This window comes from Lithobates pipiens, unplaced genomic scaffold (genome assembly GCF_037356315.1).
Source record: "Lithobates pipiens isolate NorthernLeopardFrog02 unplaced genomic scaffold, aLitPip1_a1.2 Scaffold_13, whole genome shotgun sequence".
Classification (NCBI taxonomy): domain Eukaryota; kingdom Metazoa; phylum Chordata; class Amphibia; order Anura; family Ranidae; genus Lithobates; species Lithobates pipiens.
Window position 1 is genome coordinate 529,047,925 of NW_027507718.1, and position 16,748 is coordinate 529,064,672.

The 16,748-nt window shown below is 39.7% G+C and overlaps 1 protein-coding gene across 1 annotated transcript in view; it reads left to right on the plus strand.

The window, feature by feature from the left end:
* Nucleotides 1-2,160: 2,160 nt before the first annotated feature.
* Nucleotides 2,161-16,748, plus strand: part of LOC143975680 (C-C motif chemokine 19-like) — an 83,638-nt gene continuing 69,050 nt past the window's right edge. Inside the window, exon 1 of the mRNA XM_077478174.1 lies at nucleotides 2,161-2,321. Coding sequence (XP_077334300.1) covers nucleotides 2,258-2,321 — 64 coding nt within the window. The 5' untranslated portion in view covers nucleotides 2,161-2,257. The remainder of the gene's footprint in view (nucleotides 2,322-16,748) is intronic.

Below are 16,748 nucleotides of genomic sequence, written 5' to 3' on the forward strand. Positions count from 1 at the left end.
ATATATATATATATATATATATATAGATATAGATATAGATATATATATATATATATATATATATAGATATATATATATATATATATATATATATATATATATATATATATATATATAATTATTTTTTTCAATATTTATTCATATATATATATTATTAAATGCACATATATTTGTAGGTACAAAAATATGCCTTTATTACAGGAGCCTGCATCAGTATTAGAAAGCTGGAGAAAGAATGAATAGACTATGAGGGTGCTCATTACTGCCTTTACAGTCCATTGAGAACAACAAACCAGCTGCTCTAAATGGTTGTGTGTGTTTTTATTTTTTTGCCATCTTTTACCCATTTCTATCATCTACCTTTATATTTTACAAATGCCCATGTTGCGCAATGGGAGGAAAACCTGGATCATTGCAGAGACAGTTTGGATGGAACACAGTGTTTTGTTTCTTTTAACAAGTAATCTATTTCATCAGATTTTTTTTTTCTTATTAAATTTCTTTTTACATTTTTTTCATTTTGTAAAAATGGGGCAGCTTTTTTTTTTTTATTCATTATACTTAATATTAATATTAGGCTTCAGAAACCCTCTGTAGCCCATTACACCCTTAAAAAAATAACAACAAAACCACTGACTTCAAATCATTTGGATGGAACATGGGGAAGTCAATTAATTATTGATTATATTTATTTATTAATGATTATTTCATTATATTTTATGTTATTATTTATTGTAAGTATTTAACCAGTTTCACTATAATAAGTGTAGGATATAGGCAAAATTGATGTCACTGTGAAATGACCAAACTCTCCGTTTTACTGGTTGAGCTAATAAGGTGAACTTTGTTCTGGTGAAAAGTAATATATACATTTTTATTTTTTATTTTTGCAGGTGATTAATTTAGGGGTAGGGGTTTTTTTTAACATGTAATTTATTTCATCAGATTTTTTTTATTAAAATAAAATTTTTCATTTACATTTTTTCTTCATTTTGTAAAAAAAGAGGCAGCTTTTCATTTTTTTTTTTTTGCACAAGAACAGATTCAGTATACTTAATATTAATATTAGGCTATAGAAAGCCTCTGGAGCCCATTACACCCTTAAAAAACATAACAACAAATCCACCCAGATTTGGCTTTCCTATTGACTTCAATGCATTTGGATTGAACACGGTGAAGTCAATTAATTATTAATTAACGGCGAAATGACCAAACTCTCCATTTTACTGGTTGAGCTAATAAGGTGAACTTTGTTCTGGTGAAAAGTAATATATACATTTTTATTTTTTATTTTTGCAGGTGATTAATTTGGGGGTAGTTTTTTTTTTTTTTTAACAAGTAATTTATTTCATCGGATTTTTCTTTTCTTAAAAACACATTTTTCATATTTTTTTTTCATTCTGTAAAAAAAGAATGGTGAAAAGTAATATATACGTTTTTATTCTTCATTTTTGCAGGTGATTAATTTGGGGGTAGGGTTTATTAAGAGTAATTTATTTCATCAGATTTATTTTTTCTAAAAATTAAATTAAATTTTTCATTTACATTTTTCTTTTCATTTTGTAAAAAAAGAGGCAGCTTTCTTCTTTTTTTTTCTTTGCACGAGAACAGATTCAGTATACTTAATTTTAATATTAGGCTTCAGAAACCCTCTGGAGCCCATTACACCCTTAAAAACATAACTACAAAACTACCCAGATTTGGCTTTCCTATTGACTGTGCATTTTTTTATCAAAATGCCAAAACTTTGCCGAAAAATCCTGATTTTTAACTGAAATCCCAAGAAAGTTAAAGCTCTCAAATTTGGTTATCCCCAGTCTCTAAAAAATTAGGATTTCATTTAGTCGCCATAGCTTCAGCCTTGATCTTGAGCCCTGCAAAATCTGCAATGTGCCCTTTGGTGCCTGGCACCAGGCACAGATAATTCTCATAGAGGGGGGGGGGGGGAGGGAGGTTGCACGTCGCAGTAGTGTGAGACCATGCCTGGAGCACAGTGAAAAACCTGCTGAATATGACTGAAATGCATTTTTTTTTCTCCAGAAAATCTTTCTTTAATAGAGTATCTGTGGAGGTATCTGATAAGGTCCATAAGGTGTGTAGACAGGAACAGAAGGAGCTCTGGGCAACCGGCCAACAGGCTGAGCTGGGAGGAAATCTCTTCTGTCAGCCTATAAATACAGGAGGGAGAGGAGGAGATATCAGCAGAGAACTTTCTTTCTCACTCCACAACAGCTGACCTGCCCATTGCTCAGTCACCATGAGGGGGTCCCGGACACTCGTGCTGCTGGTCGCCCTTCTCTACAGCATCACTTACACACAAGGTAAGTCATAGAGATTGTACAATGACAATGCCCAATACATGGCTGGAGTATGAGGAGTATGAGGAGTATGAGGAGTATGAGGAGTATGGGAAGTATGGGAAGTATGAGGAATATGAGGAGAATGAGGAGTATGAGGAGTATGAGGAGTATGAGGAGTAAGAGGAGTAATAGGAGTATGAGGAGGAGTATGAGGAGTATGAGGAGTAAGAGGAGTATGGGAAGTATGAGTAATATGAGGAGTATGAGGGCTCACCTGAACTAAGATGACTCTGGAAACTGCTCCTAACTTCAAAATGAACTTCTAAACTGTAACTTAATAACATAGATAGATAGATAGATAGATAGATAGATAGATAGATAGATAGATAGATAGATAGATAGATAGACAGATAGAATAACATATCTATCTATCTATCTATCTATCTATCTATCTATCTATCTATCTATCTATCTATCTATCTATCTATCTATCTATCTATCTATCTATCTATCTATCTATCTCTGTCTGTCTATCTATCTATCTATCTATCTATCTATCTATCTATCTATCTATCTATCTATCTATCTATCCATCTCTATCTATCTATCTATCTATCTACCTTTCCCCTATCTTGCTCATACACGTTATGTACATATAGTCATGATGATCTATTATATTTGCATTTGCTCCAGTAAGTTACCAACTTTTAAGCCCATATTTGTATTGATATTTACATAAATGTTACCAGTTCTATGTTACATTCTTTTATTTCTCAACCATTCATCTACATTGTTCATAAGTCAAAAAGGTAATATATTTTTTCAACTTTTGCTCTGTAATTTACTCTTTCTTTCTATCTATATCATCTATTTCAGTCTAATCGATAGATAGAGAAAGAAAGAAAGAGCACATAGAGATGGATACAGTATATATGTGTTCTTTCTTTCTATCTATCTCTATCCTATAACTATTTCTGTCTAATTGATAGAGAAAGAAAGAAAGAAAGAAAGAAAGAAAGAAAGAAAGAAAGAAAGCACATAGAGATATTCATGTGCTCTTTCTTTCTTTCTTTCTTTCTTTCTTTCTTTCTTTCTATCAATCTCCCTATCAATATTAATCGACCCTCTATTTCTATCTAATTGATAGAGAAGGGAAGAAAGAAAGAAAGAAAGAGCACATAGAGATATTTATGTGCTCTGTCTTTCTTTCTTTCTTTCTTTCTTTCTATCTCTACCCTCTATTTCTGTCTAATTGACAGAGAAGGGAAGAAAGAAATAAAGAAGGAAAGAAAGAACACATAGAGATGAATATATACAGTATGTGTCTTTTCTTTCTTTCTTTCTCTAGCCTATAACTATGTATGTCTAATTGATAGAGAAAGAAAGAAAAAAAAGAACACATAGAGATGGATATATATGCTCTTTCTTTCTTTCTTTCTTTCTTTCTTTCTTTCTTTCTTTCTTTCTTTCTTTCTTTCTTTCTTTCTTTCTTTCTTTCAATCTAATTCTAGTCTCTATTTCTGTCTAATCAATAGAGAAAGAAAGAGCACATAGAGGTGGATGTATATGTGTTCTTTCTTTCTATCGATCTCTACCCTCTATTTCTGTCAAATTGATCGAGAAGGGAAAAAAGAAAGAAAGAAAAAAGAAGGAAAGAAAGAAAGAACACATAGCGATGAATATATATGAGCTCTTTCTTTCTTTCTTTCTTTCTTTCTTTCTTTCTTTCTCTTTTTCAATTAGACAGAAATAGAGGATAGGGATGGATAAATAGAAGGAAAGAAAGAAAGAACACATAGAGATGGATATATATGTGCTCTTTCTTTCTTTCTTTCTTTATTTCTATCTATTGCTATCCTCTTCTTCTGTCTAATCGATAAATAAAAAAGAGCACACAGAGGTGGATGCATATGTGTTCTTTCTTTCTATCTATTGATCTCTACCCTCTATTTCTGTCTAATTGACAGAGAAGGAATAAAGAAAGAAAAAAAAGAAAGAAAAGATAGAGATGGATATATACAGTATGTGCAAATTCTTTCTTTCTCAATTAGACAGAAATAGAGAAAGAAAGAAAGAAAGAGAAAAGAAAGAAAGAAAGAAAGAAAGAAAGAAAGAAAGAAAGAAAGAAAGAAAGAAAGAAAGAAAGAAAAATCATATTAATAATAATTGAAATGCAATGTAGACATGAATATAGGATTGTATAGTGTGACCATTGATATGCTTTAAATGACTTCTGGTCATAAAAGGAATAACAAAAAAAAGTTACTTTTTATAATTAAAATGAATATCCATGAACAACCAGCAAAAGACATTTTAGTCCTCTAAAAATCTTTTATTTCATCCTTCATACCCCCCCCCCCCCCCCAACATTTCTACAAAAGAGCTATGTAATCTAGTTTGCAAATTTGCAAAAAAATGTTTCATACCTGACCTGAAATGACCAGTTCTCAATCTTCTATCTATCTATCTATTGATCTCTTATCTATCTATCTATTGATTTCTTATCTATCTATCTATCTATTGATCTCTTATCTATCTATCTATTGATTTCTTATCTATCTATCTATCTATCTATCTATTGATTTCTTATCTATCTATCTATCTATCTATCTATCTATCTATCTATTGATCTCTTATCTATCTATCTATTGATTTCTTATCTATCTATCTATCTATCTATCTATCTATCTATCTATCTATCTATCCATCATTCTATCTCTGTAAAGATCAATCAGTATAACTGGAGTAGGCTAGAAATAATATCTTTTTATAACTATGAAGAACTGGCAAAAGACATTTAATTCCTCAAACAATGTACAATAAACTAGGTTTGCAAATTTGCAGTAATGAATTATATAGAATCCAAACTATGGGGTGGATTTACTTCAACCGGAGACCGCAAAATCTGGTGCAGCTGTGCATGATAACCGATCAGCTTCTAACTTCAGCTTGTCAATTAAATGCTGACAAAAAAAACAAAAAAAACTGGAAGCCGATTGGCTACCGTGCACAGCTGCACAAGATTTTGCACTATCCAGTTTTTGTAAATCAACCCCAAATGTCACTTTGCCATTTTGTGAGATATTTGAGATTGCACGCAGGATGAATTCATTTTTTTTTTCTGCAAGTTTTAAACGTGAAGTTCCTTATGTTGGTCCTTGATGGACATTCAACTGTATAACTCTAGAGCAGTGCTTATCAACTTGCAAGGGGAAGGGGGCTCAAATTCAGCCCCTTATGTCTCCAAAGGGCCGAACATAATATAAATTTTATGTAATTCTACTGAAAACTGAGACTGAAGACTTACTGGATGAAATAGTCAGAGATTGTTGTATTGGAGAGGTGGGAGACCTGTTAGCCCCTGTACACACGGTCGGAGATTTCGACAACCAAATCCGTCGGATTTTGTCCATCGGATCTTGTCCGAAACTGTTGCATACACACGGTCGGACAAAGTTGTCGAAAAATCTGATCATTCAGAACGTGATGACGTCATTTAGTTACGATGGGACTACGTTCAGGCTAGCAGCCAATAGCTTTGATGTAGGAATTTGATCTGAGCATGCGTGGCACTTTGTCCGATCGGAATTCTCTACACATGATCGGAGTATGTCCTATCGGACCAGTTTGTCGGAAAATATTTCCAACAAGTTGGAAAATTGGGTCCGACGGATATTCCGACGGAAACAGTCCGATGCATACCACACACAGTCGGATTATCCGACAAACCGGTCCGATAGGACACATTCCGTCTGAATCTCCGACCGTGTGTACAAGGGCTTATAGGAAAATATTTCTCAACTCCAGTCCTCAAGTATCCCCCAACAAGTCATGTTTTCAGGATTTCCCTCAGATGAAACAGCTGTGGTAATTACTAAGGCAGTGAAACTGATCAAATCACCTGTGCAAAATAATGGAGAGCCTGAAAACATGGTCTGTTGGGTGTACTTGAGGACTGGAGTTGAGAAATATTGTTATAGGAGACCATCAGAGATTAGGGACACGTTGCATGAGACCACTGGACTTTATTACAGTTAAGGGACCCTTTATAAGTCAATACTCCCTGCACTGACTGCGGGGGTCCAAGGGATGCACTTCAAACCCCAAAGGGCCATATGTGGCCCTCGGGCCCAAGGTTGGGAACCAGATCTCTAGAGGTATCTGAAGATTGTATTATTCTAGATAGGGTGGGAAACCAATTCTCCTCCAGTCCTCTATAATTAACAGCTACATTATTAGTATTTTTTTACAGTCTTACAACCAAAATGTTTTAATTGATTTCTTTTGGAATGTGATAAATGAGATTGTCATTAGTTTGTGTTCCTCTTTGGTAATATTTATGTACCCAGTTGGATGTAGAGAGAGATAATGATACCTTAGCATGAAGCAACCAGTCAGCATTTACTTTTTGGTTGCCTAAGCCAATGGTTCTCAACCCTGTCCTCAACTACCCCCAACAGGCAATTTTTTTGCAGGCTTTCCTTTATCCTGCACAGGTGCTTTAAATTCAATTGTATTTAAGAGAAATTCCCAAATCATGGCCTGTTGGGGGTACTTGAGGGCTGAGGTTGAGAACCATTGGTCTAAGCCATGAATGGGGTTGATTTACGAAAACTGGAACCTGCAAAATATGGTGCAGCTGTGCATGGTAGGCCATCAGCTTCTAACTTCAGCTTGTTCAATTAAACTTCAACCAATAAACCTGGAAGCTGATTGATTTCTGTGCAGAGCTGCACCAGGTTTTTGCACTCTCCAGTTTTAGTAAATCAACCCCCATTGTGTAAGAGTCAATGTGTGAGGTTGAGTTGAACCTTATTGGAGAGGTTTGCCTGTGGCAGCTAAATTCATGGAGGGTTCCTTGGTATGAAACCCCCTCAGAAGAATGGTGGTTGTGTAGGTGAGTGAGGACCACCGTGAAAGAAGGTCCCAGGACTATAGATCATTAGCAATCCTGCGTGTATTTGAGTTTATTCATTCAAGTTACAACATTCAACCAATGCCATTCAGGATTCTTCTCAGTATTCAGGGCTAAAACTGAATGTTTTATGGAAGGTGTTAGGTGGAACCAAGGTTGGATGGCTAAGCCCTTGTACACACAGTCGGAGAATCCGTCGGAATGTGTCCTATTGGACCGTGTTGTCGGATAATCCGTGTGTGGTATGCATCGGACTGTTTCCGTTGGAATATCCGTCGGACCAAATTATCAAACTTGCTGGAAATATTTCCCGACCAACTGGTCCGGTAGGACATACTCCGATCATGTGTAGAGAATTCCGATCGGACAAAGTGCCACGCATGCTCAGATCAAATTCCTACATCAAAGCTATTGGCTACTAGCCTGAACGTAGTCCCATTGTAACAAAATTACGTCATCACGTTCTGAAAGATCTGATTTTTCGACAACTTTGTCCAACCGTGTGTATGCAACAGTTTCGGACAAGATCCGACGGGCAAAATTCGACGGATTTGGTTGTCGAAATGTCCGACCGTGTGTACAAAGGCTAAGAGTGAAGATGTAGAGTCACACCTCTCCACTCAACTTCTCACACTGAGCATGCTGTCCAAGTTCTGAAGAAGAGTAAACCCAAAACACATTGGAGTTGATTTACTAAAACTAAAGAGTGCAAAATCTGGTGCAGCTGTGCATGGGAGCCAATCAGCTCATAACTTCTGCTTGTTCAGTTAAACTTTGACAAAAAAAACCTGGAAGCTGATCTATGCACAGCTGCTCCAGATTTTGCACTCTCCAGTTTTAGTAAATCAACCCCATTGCGTAGGAGTCAATGTGTGAGGTTGAGGTGAACCTTATTGGAGAGGATTGCCTGTAGTAGCTAAATTCATGAAGGGTTCCTTGGTAGGAAACCCCCTCAGAAAAATGGTGGTTGTGTAGGTGGGTGAGGACCACCATGAAAGAAGGTCTCAGGACTATAGCTCATTAACAAAAATGAGTTTGTTTGAGGTTATTCGTTCAAGTTACAACATTCACCCAATGCCATTCAGGATTCTCCTCATTCTTCAGGGCTAAAACGGAATGTTTTATGGAAGGTGTTGGGTGGAACCAAGGTTGGATGGCTAAGCCCATGTACACACGGTCGGAGATTTCGACAACCAAATCCGTCTGATTTTTTCAGTCGGATTTTGTCCGTCGGATCTTGACCGAAACTGTTGCATACACACGGTCGGACTAAGTTGTCGAAAAATCCGATCATTCAGAACGTGATGACGTAATTTCGTTACAATGGGACTACGTTCAGGCTAGTAGCCAATAGCTTTGATGTAGGAATTTGATCTGAGCATGCGTGGCACTTGGTCCGATCAAAATTCTCTACACATGATCGGAGTATGTCCAATCGAACCAGTTGGTCGGAAAATATTTCCAACAAGTTGGAAAATTGGGTCCGACGGATATTCCGACAGAATTAGTGCGATGCAGACCACACACAGTCGAATTATCCGACAACACGGTCCGATAGGACACATTCCGACGGATTCTCCAACTGTGTGTACAAGGGCTAAGAGTGAAGCTGTAGAGTCACACCTCTCCACTCAACAACTCAACACTGAGCATGCCAACCAAGTCCTGAAGAAGAGCAACCCCAAAACACATTAGGGTTGATTTACTAAAGCTAAAGAGTGCAAAATCTGGTGCAGCTGTGCATGGGAGCCAATCAGCTTCTTATTCTGCTTGTTCAGTTAAACTTTGACAAAAAAAAAAAACAGAAGCTGATCTATGCATAGCTGTGCTAGATTTTACACTCTCTGGGTTTAGTAAATCAATCCCATTGATTGTATGTTTTCATTTGAACCAATAAACTCAGAACTGGTGATGACCTAAATTCTTGAGACCTTCTTTCGTGGTGTTCCTCACTCACCAACACCCACCAGAGTCATAAAAAGTCACTCATAATTGGTTTTCCTACAGCTTACTGCCATTGCTCTTTAGCGTGAGCCTGAAGCTCCTGGATATGTTTTGCCCATCATTGAGTCTCACTCCTCTTGCTGCATTCTCCTCCACGTGAGAGGCCGCTATAATAATAGTGTGTGGTTGGAGTTGCAAAGTGCAGGAATCTCACTTCACCAAAAAGATTTACTAAAGGATTAGAGGGGCTGAAAGTTCACTGAGTTTGGTAAATATCATAAAGGTGTTTTGATTACCCAATCATGCGTTAGAGTATTTTAAAAATAGTTGGATTTTTTAATTTTTTTTCTGTTGTATGTGATTGAAAGACTAATGTCTGCAGAGCTTTACTTTATTCAATTATAAGCAAACAGTCTTTACTCCTTTAAGCCTAGTACACATCATTATGACAGCTCCACTACACTTGTACTCTTCCGATTGCTAGTTCTTTGGCCAATCAGCTCCTGAGCTTGGTAACCATTTATCTCAGTCCTCAGTATATGCGACATATCGAGTATATTGTATATACTATACAGTGCTGGGACAGGGTCATCCAGCACCCAGGGTGAGGACGTGGAACTGTGTCCCTCTCCCCCACTACCAGGGCTGCTGTTAGAAATGATGGGGCCCCATACATCCCACCTGACGCCCCCCCCCCGCAACCACGCCTACACCTCACCCCTTCTGGGATGCTGTGGAAAAGCAAGACTCACTTCATCTGCCTACACCCCGAAAATGAAAAGAAATGTCCCTCCCCTGCTCCTATCTCCTAGGCCCCCCTGTTAACCTGATGGGGCCTATGAAAATGTAATTTAAGCCCTGGTAGGCAAGTAGGAGAAAGGGTTTGGGCTAGTAAAATCTATTTATTAATGTAGGCAGACATGAACAATAAAACTGCCCTGGGCCGCCTCCCCCCTCCCCATTTAACTGATGGGGCCCGGGCCCAGTACAACAGGACCGGTTGTACTGCCTTATCAGCGGCCCTGCCCACTGCCAATGCATGTTATAGAATGAGTTTAATGCCTTGTGCCCGTTCTATACTGGCTTTGCCCTAGTTGCCCATGGTTGGCATAGAGTATGCACTGCACATGCATGGCCAATTGCTTGCTTTCTGGCAGTTAGAAGGCAGTTGTGCATGTACAATATGTTTTTCATATCAGCTATGGTTGGAGCATGGGGTAACAGCAGACCTGGAGCATGCAGTGAGGGGACACCTCCTCTCTACCACTACTACCTGAGAGGCTGCCCCTCTTGTTCACCCCTTGCCCCAGCCCATTATACTATATATATATACATTACACAGTATATGCTGTATATCCACTTAAGCCCGCACCAATTTGCAGCCAAAGGACCAAGCCCCTTTTTGCGATTTGGCACTGCGTCGCTTTAACTGACAATTGCGCGGTCGTGCGACGTGGTTCCAAAACAAAATTGGCGTCCTTTTTTTCCCACAAATAGAGCTTTCTTTTGGTGGTATTTGATCACCTCTGCGGTTTTAATTTTTTGCGCTATAAACAAAAATAGAGCGACAATTTTGAAAAAAATGCAATAATTTTAAATTTTTGCTATAATAAATTTCCCCCAAAAATATATATAAATTTTTTTTTTCCTCAGTTTAGGCCGATACCTATTCTTCTACATATTTTTAGTAAAAAAAAAATCTCAATTAGCGATTATTGATTGGTTTGCGCAAAAGTTATAGCGTTTACAAAATAGGGGATAGTTTTATAGCATTTTTATAAATTTTTTTTTTTACTAGTAATGGCGGCGATCAGCGATTTTTATTGTGACTGCGACATTATGGGGGGACACATCGGACATTTTTGACACATTTTTGGGACAATTGTCATTTATACAGCAATCAGTGCTATTTAAATGCACTGATTCCTGTGTAAATGACACTGGCAGTGAAGGAGTTAACCACTAGGGGGCAGTGTAGGGGTTATGTATGACATGTGTTTTTTTATTGTAGGGGGCGTGGCCTGGCATGTGACGTCACTGATCATCTTTCCCTATAAAAGGGAAGAGACAAGCGGTGACAGCCACAGTAGGAAGCACGGGGCGAGGTTTGTTTCCACAGACATCTCCTCGTTCTTCAGCTCTGTGACCCGATCGCGGGACACCAGCGGCGATCGGGTCTGCTGGTCCCGCGGCCACGGTCACAGAGCTCAGGACCGGGTCGGGAGCACGCCGGCGGCGGCGCACTCCCGACCCACGGCTGGGCACTTAAAGAGCAACTTACAGGTATGTGCTTGTGCCCAGCCGTGCCATTCTGCCGACGTATATGTGCAGGAGGCGGTCCTTAAGTGGATATATTAATAATTAGTACCGCTGTATTGGTTGTAAGACAAACTATATATTAATTGACCATGGTGTCTTTTGATCTTGGAATTTTTGGTCCTCTTTTGATGGAATTGCGATCATCTATATATAAGAGGTTACCAATATGGCTGGTGATCTCTAGTCTACAGTCTCTATGTATTGGCTCACTTACTGAAGGCTAGGTAGTTCTATGTTCTTACCTGCCTAGCTCCTGGGCAGTGGTGGCCCATCCATAGGGGGCACACACCTCCCCCCCCAATCCATGCAAATGGCCCCCTAATCTACATGAGCCTGAGGCTCTAATTGGCTTCAAAAAAGGGTGGGCTAGGGGCACCCGGAAGCCACCGACTTGTGTGACAATAGCAAATTAATATTTGCAATTGTGTTCCTGATTGTCCTCCTGGCCAATCAGGAAGCAGTTCTTGAGACCCGATTGGCTAGGGAGTCTCAGTCAGGACCCACTTCCTGTTTGGTCTGGAGGAGAAACGATGGCCCCGGGGCAAGGAGCTGCAGCCCGGATCTACAGTATGTCTGCCTGATCTACCTCCTTCCTAAGGTAAGGAGGCTTCTGATTGCTGCTGCATTTCCATCCTTGTCCCGTGGGGGGGGTTGGCATTTGCCCCCCCAAAAAATATTGAGCACCACACGCTACTGCTCCTGGGGTACCCCCAGTTTAAACACCTGTAGGCCCAGTTTTAAAATGTAATGACGCACTCTTAATGTGATCTTATGAGATACTATACTATGATGGATGGATGGACCTGAGGAAGTGGATTGGGTCCAGTATATGTTCCTATACATCAGTAATCATATACCAGCCATCTTGATATATTGACTTTAATAAAGGAGACATTCATGGGCTCAAGTTGGATGTTTTTATGCATTTTTATGTGTCCGCTTGTTGACTATGTTCTAATGCATGTATGGTGTAATTAAGCATTCCTTTTTCATGCCGTATCATTCCTTCCTATAGCTCAGAGGCCACCAAACTTTATAATCAAAGGGCCGGGTAATGTCCCTTAGACTTTAGAAAGGCCGGGCTGTGGCCTATGAGAGTAGAAAATGTCCCAGCGTCAGTGGGAGTAGACAGTGGGGGGTATTTACGAAAGGCAAATCCAATTTGCACTACAAGTGCACTTGAAATTGCACTGAAAGTGCACTTGGAAGTGCAGTCGCTGTCAATCTGAGGGGTAGATCTGAAATGAGGGGAAGATCTGATGATTTTATTATCCATTCATGTTCATTTTCCTTGCATGTCCCACTCGGATCTACAGTGACTGCAATTTCAAGTGCACTTTGCACTTGTAGTTTGCACTTGTAGTGCAAAGTGGTTGGTAAATAATGTCTCAGACTTGGTGGTCAGTAAAAGAATAAATATCTCCTCATCATTGGCATCAGTGGAAGGAATAGTGCCCAATCATTGGTATTAGTTGGAGGAATAATGCCCTATTCATGGTGTCAGTGGAAGGAATAGTGGCCCATTGTTGGTTTCAGTTTGAGGAATAGTGGCCCATCACTGGTGTCAGTGAGAGGAATAGTGCCCCATCGTTGGTGTCAGTGGAAGGAATAATGCCCTATTCATAGTGTCAGTGGAAGAAATAGTGCCACATCTGTTGGTGTCAGTGGGAGGAATAGTGCCCAATTATTGTTGACAGTAAAAGGAATAATGCCCTATTAATAGTGTCAGTGGAAGGAACAGTGCTCCATCATTTATATCAGTGGGAGGAATAGTGCCCCATCCGTTAGTATCAGTGGGAGAAATAGTGCCCCATCATTGGTGTCAGTGGGAGGAATAGTGCCCCATCACTGGTGTCAGTGGGAGGAATAGTGCCCCATCACTGGTGTCAGTGGGAGGAATAGTGCCCCATCACTGGTGTCAGTGGGAGGAATAGTGCCCCATCGTTGGTATCAGTGGAAGGAACAATGCCCTATTCATGGTGTCTGTGGAAGGAATAAGTGGTCCATCCATTGGTGTCAGTGGGAGGAATAGTCCCCTATTCATGGTGTTAGTGGAAGAAATAGTGCCACATCTGAGGGTGTCAATGGGAGGAATCGTGCTCTATCCTTGGTGTCAGTGGGAGGAATAGTGCCTCATCGTTGGTGTCAGTGGGAGAAATAGTGCCCCATCACTGGTGTCAGTGGGAGGAATAGTGCCCCATCATTAGTGTCAGTGAAAGGAATAGTTCCCCATCCTTGGTATCAGTGGGAAGAATAGTGCCCCATCACTGGTGTCAGTGGGAGGAATAGTGCCCCATCATTGGTGTCAGCGGAAGAAATAGTACCCCATCTTTGGTATCAGTGGAAGGAATATTACCTCATCACTGGTGTCAGTGGGAGGAATAGTGCCCCATCATTCGTGTCAGTGGAGGGAATAGTGCCCCATATCAGTGGGAGTACCATAGCCTCATATCAGTGGTAGAAAAGGGCCTGATAAAGACAAGTAAAGGGCCTTTGGGTGACAGTTTGTAGACCACTGCTATAGAAGGTGCAATAAAAAAAGCATTATCCATAAAAACATCCTGGGTGGAAACTGGACTAGTGAAAGGACAACAGAAAACACACAACCCAAACTGAATGTTGCCTTGGCCATAATGAATATTGTCCATGCCGGTGATGTATTGTTCGATGATTTCCCGCCTTCCTGCTGCAAAGTGTCAGCATTTTCCACTCTGTGATCCCAGAATAAAACTGGAAACCAGTAACAAGGGTCCAACATAGGAATACTGTTGATTTTTCTTGATAAGAAACAGATATCCCAGATGATGTGTGTGAACTGTACAAGGTCCGGTGTTATATCATAAAGTTTAATAATTGTGCCAGCGATAAAATTCACAGACGGAGAGTCTCCTTGTGTTTTTTATGTTGCTGTAATAATACGAGCAGGTGCAATGATATAAAGCGTTACCCCGTAGCTGGTAGTAGCTGGTTCTTCGCTATGGTATAAAGGCTGCCCACCACCACAAGAACCTCCCCAGCTCCAATATCTCGGTCTGGGGGATGCATTGCTTGAATAACTTTTAACAGGAGAAGGATTTGGGCATAGGATACTCCAAAAACCTTCTCCTACTGGACAGTCTAAAGATTCATAGCTGAGGACCACTACACACGTTTCAGCTGGTTACCTCGTACCACTGCCCAGTCACAGGGGTCAATTTATGGTCTTCACTTACAAGTCCACCCCCACCCCAGGATAGTGGCCACTTTCCAGCATCCTCTGAACAGGGTCCAGTGAGGGAAACAGTTCTTCTCCTGTCCAGATCCCTTGTGGTGAGGTCTTGCACCCAGCTTCTAAGAGGGTCCATCCAGGCCCTCATCCCTGACACCGCAGAGGCCTCCAAAACAGCTACACAGTCCATGGGCTGCACAAGGGCGGCAGCTCATCGGGTTCTGGAATCCTCTTGGTGAGAAAGAACCCAGCTCTCCAGTGCTTCAGAATATTTATCACCGTTCCAGCCACCTTCTGGTCACTCCTCTCCAGAGATTGACTCGAGCATGATAAGTATTCAGGTTGAGAATAAAATTTGGTATGTGTGACGGAACCGATCCCACACTCCGATTGAGTGCTTCCGTCATATACCACTTCCTCCCAGCCTGAATATAGATAGCAGATATTCCAACCGCTCCCAAGCACAAAACAAGGCGACACTTGCTTATCTGCTCAACATGGACTGATTTATTAGAACCAAAATGCCAAGTATTTATAGTACAGTAGAAGACTAAAACCAAACCTAATTAGCATGAGCTAATTATCTAAATCAACAATCAGACTAGTTGACTGAGGGATAAGACTTTTCGGCTCCTAGCTCACTAACAATTCAATTGCAGGTTAATTAGCACAAACAAAAAAACAACAATAGGTGAAATACTCTTTAGAATCTGTGTCAAGCCAGACTAGACTCATTTACATTATACAAGACACAGACAGGTGGCTGGAAGTGATGATATTAGCATCTAAGAGTAGTGTAATTCAGTCTATTGCTAACATGGCATTTACATATCCAGAGTCTGTGTGTCTTGGGGGGGGGGGGGGCACGGACCTGAATCCAAGTAACACCACCTCAGGGGTCCCCAGGCATACAGCTCACAAAGAGCACCGTTCCCCCAAATGCGAGGGCCCATAATCACAAGGCAAGAGGCTCGCATTCAGTCCCCTCCAAGAGCCTCGGTCCCAGCTAGGTCTGTCACAGTATGTATCTACCACAGGGTGGTCCTGGGGATACATTATATAAAACACATGCCGCGTCCCAATATTTAAAATGTACTAAAAAACACAACAATTAATGTTGACAATAATGGACTTTTTAGGCATAAATATAGATATAGCAAAAAGAAGGGGGGGGGTAATTTTAAACAATTTTTATTTCTAAAAAAACAAATAAAATCTCAATGCCTCAGAGCATAATCTTTCACTGTCTAGTATATTGTAAGTACATCACATTTTACATATATTCCCATAGGCATGCAACGTGGGGGCATAAAGGAACAATAAACATCAATACAAACAATATAGTTTATACAGACAGTGTATCACAGACGAATCAGCTCAGAGATACTCAAATGCTCTACATGTTTCGCGTTCACCATAACGCTTCATCAGGAGCTTATAACTTTTTCTAAAAATAGAAAAACATAGCATTAAGATAGTTTGTTGTAAACAAAAAAATAAAAGATATAAATAAGTATACAAATACTTCCCAAAATTTTTTTATCTTTTATTTATCTTTTAAGGATGTTCCTTTATGCCTCCACGTTGGATGCCTATGGGAATATATGTAAAATGTGATGTACTTACAATATACTAGACAGTGAAAGATTATGCTCTGAGACATTGAGATTTTGTTTGTTTTTTAGAAATAAAAATTGTTTAAAATTACCCCCCCCCCTTCTTTTTGCTATATCTATATTTATGCCTAAAAAGTCCATTATTGTCAACATTAATTGTTGTGTTTTTAAGTATTCAGGTTGGTTACCACTTAAGGACCCGGCCTCTTTCAGAGATTTGTTGTTTACAAGTTAAAAAAAACGTTTGTTTTTTTTTGCTAGAAAATTAGTTAGAACCCTCAAATATTATCCTTTTGTTTTGTTTTTTTGTTTTTCTAACACTCTAGAGCAGGGAGTCTCCAAACTTTTCAAGCAAAGGGCCAGTTTACTGTCCTTCAGACTTCCAGGGGGGCCAGATTCTGACCAGTGGGGGTAGAAAATGCCCCGGGGTGCCAGGCATCAGTGAG